At 43.9% G+C, this 12,384-nt stretch overlaps 1 protein-coding gene across 1 annotated transcript in view; it reads right to left on the bottom strand.

The window, feature by feature from the left end:
• Positions 1-11,951, bottom strand: part of ACVR2B (activin A receptor type 2B) — an 85,830-nt gene extending 73,879 nt beyond the window's left edge. The window contains exon 1 of the mRNA XM_003762522.3: positions 11,348-11,951. Within this exon, the coding sequence (XP_003762570.1) occupies positions 11,348-11,399 (52 nt within the window). The 5' untranslated portion in view covers positions 11,400-11,951. The remainder of the gene's footprint in view (positions 1-11,347) is intronic.
• Between the last annotated feature and the right edge of the window lie 433 nt (positions 11,952-12,384).

Here is a 12,384-nt window from a genome sequence, read left to right as displayed (position 1 = left end):
AAAAACAAACAAACAAACAAACAAAAAAAAAAAAAAACTACTACTTCAAACTGTGCCAAAGTCAGAATTTTTCTATGTAATTTCTTTACTCAAGATGCAGCATGGGAATTGGTGGGTACACTGCTGGGTTAAAATCATAAACATTCCAGGTTCAAGTTCTCTAATACTTAATAGGATATATGATATGGAGCAAGTCATTGAATTTCTCTGTGCTTCAAGAACTCTCTAGGACTTAACCTTTTCTTAAGACAGATGAGTGATTACTGTTATCCAAAGAAGTTTGCATAAAGTTACAAATGTATTCCTGAGTAGAAAGAGTTCTCAAATTTGGAATTCCCTAAGAAGCTATGGATCTTTCTCAGATCTATATATTCTTTACACTGGATCTTAAAGGTCTTACTTATGAGATTTAGCATTTAACACAGAGAACTCTGAAAAAGACTACTCAAAATTTCTCTGATAAACATGTATCATTTCAAAAACTTCTAATAAGAGTCATTCCTCAACTGATGGTCAAAGAATATAAACAGATAATTCTTAAAGGAGAACATCTGAGCTGTCAACAGACATGAAAAGTTGTTCTATATCATTTATACTTAGAGAAATTTGAATTAAAACAAGTGAGTTTCTACTTCACACCGATTCAAAAAAAAATAGGGGGAAGGAATGACAAATGTTGGAGGGGTTTTTATAAAAACAGAAATGTAGAGCTATGAAATGGGATATCCATTCTGGAAATCAATTTGGAATTACATCCCAGAAGTCACTAAATTGCCACTAAACTATATTCATGCTCTTCACCCAGGGCTTCCTAAACTTTCTCTAAAATTTTTCCTTTTCATCTGAGAAATTTTTACATGACCAACGTATATGGGTATATAAAAGTCATACAAATCAAATATTTACTGATCAAAAATCATAATTTTGCAACCCTTCCCAATTCAGTTATAAAACCCCATCTGGGGTTAGAAACCACAGTTTAAAAAACTGGGCCTTCACTCACTGATATCATGGCTAGGTATGTCACCAAAGAGATCAATGAAAGAGAAAAATAATCCACGTATACAAAAAAATACATGGTGGCTCTTTTGGGGTAGTAAAGAACTGGATGAAACAAATTATGGTATGTGACTGCAATATAATAGTATTGTGTTTTAGAAAATAATGAACAGAATGGGTTCTGAGAAGACAGGGAAGATTTTTTTTATGAATTGTAAGGTATGTATGAATTGATTGACAATGAAATAAGCAGAACTAGAATATTTTATGCAATAGCAATTCTGCAAAGACAAATAGCCTTGAGAGATTTAAGGACTCTGATTAATGCAAATGATCAACCATGATTCCAGAAGATGGATCCTGAATTAAGGTCCCTACACCTTATTATAGAGAGGTGATAAATTGAAGTAGCAGCATATGGCATCCTTTTTTGAACATAGACAATGTGTTTTGCTTGTAGACAAATACTTCTTAAAAGGATTTTGTTTTAAAATCAATGCAACCAAAATTAGAAGAGAAAGAGAAAGCTGGGGAAAAATTTTATAGCCAGTGTTTTTGATGAAAGCCTCATTTCTAAAATATATAGAGAACTATATAGAGACTCAAATTTATATATATGTCTACTATAATAATATGTAGATGTAAATAAATAAACTATATAGAGACTCAAATTTATAAGAATACAAGCCATTCCCCAATTTGATAAATGGTCAAAGGATGTGAAGACAATTTTGAGAAGAAGAAATTTCTAGTCATATGAAAAAATGCTCTATATCACTATTGATTAGAGAAATGCAAATTAAGACAATTCTGAAGTACCACTTCCCACCTCTCAGATTGGTTAGAATGACAAGAAAAGATAATTATAAATGTTGGAGGAGATGTGGAAAAATTAGGATACTAATGTATTGTTAGTGGAATCATGAAATGATCCAACCATTCTGTAGAGCAATTTGGAACTATGCCTAAAGAGCTTTCTAACTGTGCATACCCTTTGATCCAGCAGTGTTTCTACTGGGTCTGTATCCTAAAGAGATCATAAAAGAGGAAAAAGAATCCACATGTGCAAAAATGTTTGCAGCAGCTCTTTTCGTAGTGGCAAGAAACTGAAAACTGAGTGAATGTCCATCAGTTGAGAAATGGCTGAATAATTTGTGGTATATGAATGTAATGAAATTTTATTGTTCTATAAGAAATGAGTAATCTGATTCCAGAAAAGCCTGGAAAGATTTACATGAACTGATACTGAGTGTAGTGAGCAGAACCAAGAGAATATTTTACATAGCAACAAGATTATGTGATGATCAACTGTGATGGACTTGGTGCTTTTCAACAATGAGGTGACTTAAGGCAATTTCAATTGGGATGGAAAATGCTATCCACATCCAGAGAGAGAATTGTGAAGTCTGAATGTGGAATGAAGCATCATGTTTTCACTTTTTGTTGCTATTCTTTTGTTTGCTTTTGTTTTCCATCTTGTGTTTTTTCTCCTTTTGATCTGCTTTTTCTTGGACAACATGACAAATATGGAAATATGTTTTTAAAAACTGTGCATATTTAACCTGTATCAGATTGCTTACTATTTTGTGGAGAGGAGAAACAAGGGAGACAGGGAGAAAAATTGGGATCACAAAAGTTTTACCAAAAAAAATTTTTTTAAATGTTGAAAACTATTTTTACATGTATTTGAAAAAAAATACTATTTAAAGAAAGGGGTTTGCTTTTCTTTTAAATTAGAGAAGCTGGTGGAAGCAAGAAAAAAAAGAATTTTTAAAAATTTAAAATAGTTTAGAATTTTTATAATAATATATTTTTTAATTTTAAAAAGAAATAGATTGCTCAAATAGGAACTGGTCAGAAAATTTCTGACTCCACTTTGGTTTACATTCACTTATAAGCAGAATATTTGTTGTATATTTGCATTCCTAGAACTTAACCAGAGTAACTTAATTCCTAATAAATGTGTATGATATATTTTGTGTGTGTGTGTGTGTGTGTGTGTGTGTGTGTGTATTTTTCTGTCTCTCAATATTGGGATGAAAGACTAAGCAGGAACTAGAAATTGGACTATTGATCCCATTAACAGAGGAATCTCCTACTAATTTACACTAATATCTTCTCTATATACTTAACTTGCTCAGGGTCATGAAAGTGTCTAAAGTGGGATTTGAATTCAAGTCCTTGTGGCTTCAAGATCAGCTCTTTAAACACTAAGCCAGCCTCTCAAGTAGCAAAATAAAGGTTTTCTTCCATCTCACAGGCTTAGAATGAATAATCTGCCCAAGGTCACTCAACTAACTGCTGGCAAGGGACAGATCTGGAATCTGGGAATTCATGATTTGAATTCAAGACCAATTCAAATTAACTCATAAAAATGGAAGATAATGAATGTTCCTGTCCTCGAGAGACTTCATTCTTCTGTGTATCTGTAAGGAAAACTGAGGCAGGCCTGGGCTCTCTTCTTCCACTGACCCACACTGCCTTTAGTACCACAACAACACAAGTCCTTCCTTACACTAAGCACCCAAGGACTGGATTTAGGCTTCAACTTCCTTCCACACATGGAGGCACCACTTACTGAGCCCTGTTTCTCAAAAAGATCTGAGAGAAGCCACAAAGGGAAAAGTCTCTTACTTACCACCAGACACCAGATTTCTGGTTGTCAGGGGAGGGAGGGGCCACACAAACCAAGCTCAACCAGGACCAAATACACACTCCCAGTCTAGGCTACCTTTAGACTTGCATCATCTCTGGACCTTTTGGGAGAAGGCAAAAAAAAAAAAAAAAAAAGGATGGTGATGGTGAAGATGAATCAGGCCCTGGAGCCTGAAAGATTGTCCATCAATTGAGGACCACAGTCTCAGTCCTAAATTAACAAACTTTCCTCTCTTCTTTCCCTAATCCCTGAGGTAGTCCCATTAACTACATAAAAACATATTTTTCCTAAATTCCTATCACCACTCATTTTTAATCCTAGTCTTTTCCCAAATACTACTTTTCTGCCTTTTCTTTCCTGGGACCTTCTATTCTTAACAAATTTTTTTTTTAGAGACAGTAAATATCTGGCATCTGGACTTGTCTTCAGGAAGGACTGGATTGAAATCCTCTGCCTCACAAGCTTATTAGCTATGGGATCCCAGACAAGTCATTCAAATGTTTCAGTTTCCTGATATAAAAACGGGGAGCAAGTGTCAGCTCACTGACCTTTCTCAAAGTCCCTTCCAGTTCTAAATGAATGGCCTCTGTCAAACACTTTTAAAATCTTTCTCCTAAAATATTATATTCCTACCAATGCTTTTCCTTCCTGGAGAAAAACTCACACCACTAGTGGGGTGGATGCATGGGCCCTCTGGAATCCCACCTTGCCAAGTGATCCTAGGAAAGTCATTTTCTCTTTAGCCTTCTCTGCTACTCTTTGCCAACTCCACAGCCTGCCTCTGTTGCCAACACTGAGTCAATCTTAAAGGAGGAAAAATTGCTATCTCCCTCATCACCCTATCCAGATATTTGTTGCAATTAGTGTTCAGCATAGTTCCTGGCACATTGTAGGAGCTCAATAAATGTCTGCTGACTGACCATTATCTCCCAATCTCCAGGTCATTTTCTTCCTTTTCTCAAGGCATTTTTTCACCCCACCCCAACCTCTACCTTGACAACTAGGGATTTTAATCAATACCCTCTGACTTCCCAGTTCAAGCTCCAACTCTGACTTGTACCTCACACCAATTCAACCTCACACAGAAATTGTCCAAGCTTTGATCTTATCATCATTCCTAAATGTTTTACACTGTCTGAATGACCACCAAGATTCTTCATTCACAACCTATTACCATTCCTTCTCTTCTGGATCACTCAATCTATTTTTCATTCTTACAAAGACCTGGAATTATTCCTAACTCTGAACACATCTTCCTTATTCCTTTGGTTAGCCATTTTAAAGCAAACCCTGTTCTTGAATTCTTACCCCTTTTATCCTATTCTGCTTATACCTGGGTCAAACCCCTTAACTGGGATATCCCCACCCCCAACATTCCCCAGCTTACTCCAAAGCAGCAGAATTGTTAACACTAAAAATTCCTGTTATCTAAATTCAACTGGGCCCTCACTACCCTGTGGCAATCCTTTTAAATTCTTCCTTAATTGCCTCTCCACAATACTCCCCACAACTTTCTTTAAGCCTTCTAAATGGTACCCCCCTCCCAAGCTGGACTTCATTTCCTCCTTCATAGGAAAAATAGTAGCTACCCAGTTTAAAGAAACCTTTTCTCTACTATTTTATACCTCAAAACCTCTGGAGATCAATGCTCAGTCACCCCGTTCCAGTCTCATACTTCTCCTATCACCCAGACTCTGAAGAAAAGATGGCCCCTCTCCTTGCCTCCGCTTGTGCTCTAGAGCCAAGCTCTAAATGGCAATTTTTCTTTAAGTGCTTTTCCCCTTTCTGCGGCATACAACCATGCTGGAGTTGGAATTACCCCCTACCACACACTGCCCTTTCTTCTTTTCAACCAAACCCCCAGAAAGAGCCACCTACACCCCTTGCTTCAGCTGTCTTACCTTTCATGAATTTCTCAACTCCTTACAGTCTGGCTTCCTACACTAGCAATTTCCAACAATTTGACAATTACCAAATCCTATTACCTTCCCTCAGTTCTAGGCAGAGTATTGAACTTTAAGCCAAAAGGAGTAGGTTCGAATCGTGCCCAGAAATCTTGCTCTAGTCATGTGACTTTCCCCCTATTTAAAACAAGGGTGCTGCCCTCCCTATTTTCCAAGCCTCCTTCCAGCTCCAAAGCTAGGATCTAATAATTTTTGCTCACCCTCCTTTGCAGCGTCTTTCCTAGGCTCTCTTTTTTTCCTCAGTGATCTCATCAACTCCCATGGTTTCACCTAAAATCTCTACAGAGATAATTCCCCGAATGAACAATCTGGCCCTCCTATAAACAGCTCAAACTCAACTTGTTCAAAATGAAACTTGTCACTGTCACCGCCCCCTCCCAAGGGATATCTTCCAGATGTACAATGGCTAGTGAAGCCTTCCTCTCATTCTTCCAGTCACATAACATTTACAAGCTCAGAATTATCCCTGATTTTTCCTTCTTACTCCTCATATCCAGTGAGGAACCAAGTCTTGTTCACAATCCCTCTCACGTCTGACCTGACATTGGCTGCCACTCAAGGGTTGGTCCTTCTCAACAGTTTCCTGGACCCTGTATAGCTATGGCCTCTCAACTATTCGCCCTATTTCCTATCAGCTCCTTCACAAAGCTGCCAAATATAATCTTAACAAAGCATAGATATGTTACTTTCCCTGCTCAAAAAGTGGCTCCCCATTGCTTTTTGGATAAAATACAAATCCTTCTGTTTAATATTTAAAGTCATTGAGCTTAATTCCAGCCAAGAAGGTTAAGTGGATAGAGTAACAAGCGAGGAGTCAGGAAGACTCATCTTCCTTAGTTCAAATCTGTTTTTAGACAGAAAATAGCTGTGTGACCCTGTTTGCCTCAGTTTCCTCATCTATCAAATGAGCTATAGAAGAAAATGATAAATTATTACAGTATTTATGCCAAGAAAATCCTAAATGAAGTCAAGAAGAGTTAGACACAACTTAACAACTTAAGTTGTTAACAACAACAACTGAAACATTTCAAAGAAACTATTTCTCAACCTCTGCATTCACTTTCTTCCCTTTAGGGCAATAATCTTTTCCCCAATCCAAGAACATAATCTCTTTTTCAATGTTGCCTCAACATCTTTACTTTCGATTCCTTTTAGGTGAGCCAACTCTAGTTCTCTCTTTCTCTACAAAAAATTTTTGCATTTACATTTACTGTGTGCTGAGTTTATATGTTGGATCTCACAGGTAGTTAGTTCACTGTGACCTAGGACTGTTGTTCTGTTTTACTTTTGTCTATCTCCAGTTTCCAATTTAAAAAATGCTTGGGGACATAAAAAGGGGGGGGGGAAGGGAAGGATGGGAGAGATTTTCAATATATACACCCACAGAGAAGTGAACAGAGTTATAATCATCCTGGTAAGAAGTACAACCACCACAATCTTTGTGTATGACTAAATTGTTTCCTGGAGAAGTAAAGTAATTTAGCCAAAGTAGTAAATCTCAGAACCAGGCTGTGTAGCAAGGCATCTTTTTTATAGTTGATAAGAGTGCTGGACCTGGAATCCCACCTTGCTGAGTGATCCTAGGAAAGTCATTTTCTGGCTTTTCTATATCTAAAATGAGTGAGTAAAGTCTCTTCTAATTTAGATCTAGCATCACACGAATGCACTGACACACTATGTAAAATGAAAATGTACTGGTATTAGGAAGTTTAACCAGAAAAGAGGATGCAAGTAGTTCAGTTTCAACATTCAGAATCTCCTAGGGAGACATACAATAGGTGATTTTCCTAAATTTAGTTTAATCCAAAATGCCAAACCAAGTGAAAAGCTCCTGCCTGGGGCTTACTGATTAAGCAAATTAACTCAACTCTTTCCCCTTTTCCCATCAAGTAGGAGGTATAGAATGTGGTATCCTCTAGAGCTCTTTTAAGAGTTTAATTCAAATTTTTTTTTTTAATTTTTGCCAGTTTCCAGGAAATATGTAATTTAAAGCTATATGTAATTTCATGACTATGGAATCACAAAACGGATGTAATCTATAAAAGTTAGGTTTGACCGCTGACCTCCCTCTTCCACTTCAACTGCTGCTTCTTCCTATAAAACTGTTCCTCGATTTGTTCCTCAAAGTTCTATCCTTGGACACATTATTTATTTATTTACCCTTTCTTGATCTCTTTCTTTTCCAGGACTTTCACGATCATTTCTACACAAGGGACTCTCTTCCCTGAAAAAGTTTCTCATATTCCACTGCTGCTGACCAGCCATCTTTATCAGAGTGCTTTACAATACTTCAACTCAAAATACTCCAAAGTGGACATCTTCCTCATAAATTTTTCTTCCCAATTTCTGTTTATGGTACCACCATTATCCCCCAGTTCTCAAGGTCCAAGACCCTGGAGTCATCATTGATCATTGTATCTTCTTCACTACTAGCCAGACAATCAACATGTTACAATGGAAAGAACACTGGTTCTAGAATCACAGGGTTACTGGGCAAATGAGGTGGCTGAAGTGAAAGACCTCTCAGTTCCCTTTTAACTTCAGATTTATGATCCTGAGACCCTGTATATTGCAATTTCACTAACTGTCACCATGTCCCTCTCCCTCTTTCTGCCCCCTCTAACTAATATCTAGTTATTAGATATTATGATCTAATATCTAATTAGATATTAGAAGGAATTATTAACCTTTTTTGTGTCATAGACCCTTTTGGCAGCCTAGTAAGGTCTATCAAGATAACATGAAGCATCCCAGTAGTGCCCATCTCAGAATAACGTTTTCAATATATAAAATGTGTAGGATTGCAAAGAAAAACAGCCTCAATGACATCTAAAGTTCCTTTCAGCTCTAGACCTAGGGTCCTCTGATAGATCGCTTTCTAATTCAAGTCCTCAGTACCTTTTTGTCCTTAACTACTGTGACAGTCTTCAAACTCCAATTTCTCCTCTCTCCAATTCATTCATACTATTGCCAAAATAATCTTCTAGCCCGAAACTAGACTAAGAAGAGTGCCTGCCATATCCCATAAGCAATTTTAATTTCCTAATGTCCCTTCCCCAATTGTGGCGGATCTGAATCCATATTCGAGGACTATGGTCTGGGAGGAGGGGGAGCAGAAAATATTTAGTACACAGCTAGGTATATAGGTATATACTGGAATCTCCAAAAATCTTAGTGTAGATTTTTTAAGTAATTAAAGCTTAAAACGGCGCTCAGACTTTTGGAACACTGCATTAAGGAGGAGGAGTAGGTGTTGGTTGGAGCAGAAAGAACTACTAGAACGCATCTGGTTTATTCAACATAGTTAACTAACTAGTCACCCCACGGAGTGCATCGATATACTGAAAAAAAAAATCCACTTCTCAAATTGCCTTGTCATTTCAAACAGAAACCACTCGGGGTCCTTTTGGGTAAAGTATGTTGCCTACCAATCCTCCGGTCCTCTCTACCACCAACAACCCTCACCCCCACCATTCCCATACAAGCAGTGACCAGTTCGGTCAATAGCATTCTTAGCTCCAGCACAATTTCTATCCAAACAGCTCATGAAATCCCACAAACCCCTCATAGTGGGAATACCTCTGGATTCTTGCCCCCCCAAAATGCGCCTTCCCCATACTCCTAACAGAACCGCTGCAGCCAGGGCCCAAGGGACAACACTGCATGTTTAATGGGGGCTCGGAACAAAGACCCGAGCCCTGGCTTTCCCCAAACCAAACCCGCAGCCGGGGGTGTGTCCCTGCTCCGCCTCTCGGCCAAGAGTGGAGGGGGTGGCTAAGCGGTTTCCTTCAAATAGGCAAGTGAGCTTTAACACTTCTCCATCTCCTAAACACCATAACACCAGCGGCCCAGAACCAAACGACTCCAGATGTGCTACTGGACCCTAGATGTTCCCTCCAATCTAAAGAACAGGCCGACGATTCACTCCCTGGAGGGAGGAGGAGATCAAGAGAAATCAACGTAGGACCCCTACTCGGTGAACGCAACCTTCAAGTTCGGCCTCCTTTCCCGCATAAACAATCCAAATCCAGCTGCACCCATAGGGCCCGATCCAAAGCACGCCAGACCCTGGGCCTTAAACCGTGGGAAATCACTTTGGGGTGGGGGGAAATTGAGAGAGTGTACAACATTCATCGCTGTTCAAAGCAAAGTACTAGCCAGAACAGGACTAGGAAAAGGGGCGAGAGGAAGGGACGGTCAAGAATCCCGAGTTCGTGTTGTTGGTGTGTGGTATGGTGTGTGTGTGTGTTTGCGTGTGCGCGCGCGCGCGTTTGTGTGTGTTATGTGCGTGTGTGCGTGTGCAGGCGAGCCTGCTCTCACACTCAGCATTGTTCGCCAATCCCCGAAAGGGGAGACTTGTTATTTTTCCCCTTTTCTCCCCTCCCCCTCTGCTGCCCCGCCCCTCTCCTCCCCTCCCCCCGAGTCTTAAACACTAGCCGGCCCCGCGCAGCGGCCGCGCACAGCTGCGCTCCGAGCCTCGAGATCTGGGGCCCGGCCACCTCCTCCAGCAATACTCCAATCCCCTCCCTAACCACTAAAGCGACCCCCCCGGCCCCAAGGGGCCGAGGGATTACGAGGGGGCGGGGCAGTACCTTGCCGCCGGGCTGAGCTCCCAGAGAGGGCCGAAGGGAATTAAAAAGGGTTCCGCGCGTTGATCGCTCCAGGGAGAACCCCGAAAGCGTAGCCAGAACGCTCCGGGGTCTGGCAGCTGAAAATCACCTCCCTTCCAACCAGATCCACCAGCCCCCACCCTCCGAAACCCGTGGTGCCCAGTGGCCGCTCCAGCAGAGACCGCCTGTTTAGTCCAAGACAAACACTTTTTTCAACCAGGGGTAGGGAGGTACAATTTAAAATAGCCCCACGGGTCCCCAATCTCGACATTCCCTCTGCCGGTGTTTAAAGCTAACTTGCCTAGCACTCCGCTCCGCCCCTTTACCCGTTCCAAAAGCAGCAACGGAGTCCAATAAATTAGCAAATAGTTGGAGAGACCAAAAAACAAAAACCTCAGACTCCTTCACATGCCAGGGGAACGGCCGTGGCGGGGTTTGGTTTTTACAACTCCAAATTAGCTTACCCCGCCACAAATCACCTCAAACATTCTCCTTCCCCAGAGCCTCTCATCATCCGAAAAAGACTTTCGGGTTGTGGGCATATTTCTTTAAGGTGGGCTTACGGGCCACCAGGACCTCCACGAGGGCAGTTTGGAACCCTGTTCAGCAACAATGCATTCTCTCCAAGAAGCGCGAATCCTGCAGGAGCTCAGGTCACGCGGCCGCCCCCTCCCCAACTGGGACCCGAAAGGCTACGAGCTCGCGCGGCAAAGCTGGCCCCCGCGAGCCGGGGCCAGTCATGCCGGGCTGCAGCGGCGAAAACGCGAAAAAGCCAGCCCTGCCTGGGTCCTCTCCGACACTCGGTGTTTTCGCCCCAAACAAGAAGCACTTGGGAGTGGGAAATGGACAGAGGGTACAGGTGCTAGAACGAGGTTTCGTGGAAGTTCCTTTGTTGGTAAACATTGCAGCGAGTTTCGCACGCCGCGGGCCTCGCGGACACGCGAACACACACCCCGCCCCGCCCCCCAGCCCCCCAGGAACTGGAAACTTAAGAGAGCGATCCCAGGTCACCCGACCTCGGGGGTCTGGGGAGTCCGGGATGATGGGAGTCTCGAGTAGAGCTCGGAGCTAGAACCTCTTCTACCTTCCCCTCCCCGAGAAGCCCCGCAAACACTCACCTGCGCAAAGCGACCCCCAAAGCAGGGCGAAAGTGACCCAAGGCGCCGTCATTTTCCACGAAGACAAAAACACCGCGCGCCACGCGGGGAGCCGGCAGGGAGGAGGAGGAGGAGGAGGCAGAAAGGAGCCCCAGAAAGAGAGTCCAGAAGGGAGCGGCGGGAAGAAGCCTGCGGGGTGCAGGCAAAGAAGGGGCTTCGGTCAATTGCGACCCAGCGGCTCCACTCTCTGTGGCGCTCCTGGCCGGTTCCCTTTACTTCGGCGGGCCGGTTGGCTGGGCCGGGGGAGGGGGAGAAGCAAGCGCAGGGCCAGCCCTGGCCCCTCGGAGGGCGCGTTGCTGCTGCTGCCTCTGCTGCTGCTCCAGCTCCGGCTGCTGCTGCGGCTGCTCTCCTTCGCCTCCTCCCCACGCGCGCCGGGAGACTTTGTCCTGAGGGAGTCCGGAGCCGCCGCGGGCACAGGGGCCAGGGCCGTGGGGCGCACACCAGACCCCAAAGTTTGCGGGGCTCAGGCAAGGAGCTCAGGGCAGCTGCGGAGCGCGCAAGACGTGCAGGAGGTGGCTGAGGCTTCGGCTGCGGCCCGGGCTCCGGGGCGAGGCGGCGGTGACGGCCGGGGGGCGGCAGCTGGGTTGGGGGGCGGCGGCGGAGCGGGGAGGCGCGGGCTGCGGCGGAGGGGGCTGCGGCGCGCCGGGCTCAGGCATAGCGCGGCGGAGCTGGGAACGCCGGGGGAGCGGGTGGTGGGGTCGGGAAGCAGGGACGAGGAGAAGGCGGCGGCGGCGGCTGCGGACAGCGAGACGACGACGAAGAGAGGCCGGTGCAAGCTCCAGCTCCGGAGTGGCCATGAAAGGACTGGGGGAAGCGCGGGGAGGGGGAGGGGCGGGAACGGGGGAGGGGGGTGGGGGGAGCTGAACTGAGTCCAAAATGGCTCCTGAGCCGCGAAGGCAAAGTGGAGCCCGCGGGGAAACCCGGATGTTTGATACAAAGAGGCGGGCGGGGGGCCGGACCCCGTGTGCGAGGAGGGGGCGGGGCGGGGCGGGATCTTG

This window comes from Sarcophilus harrisii, chromosome 1, assembly GCF_902635505.1.
Source record: "Sarcophilus harrisii chromosome 1, mSarHar1.11, whole genome shotgun sequence".
NCBI classification, from domain to species: domain Eukaryota; kingdom Metazoa; phylum Chordata; class Mammalia; order Dasyuromorphia; family Dasyuridae; genus Sarcophilus; species Sarcophilus harrisii.
Note: the sequence above shows the minus strand (reverse complement) of the source record. Positions and strands in the feature narration are given on the sequence as shown.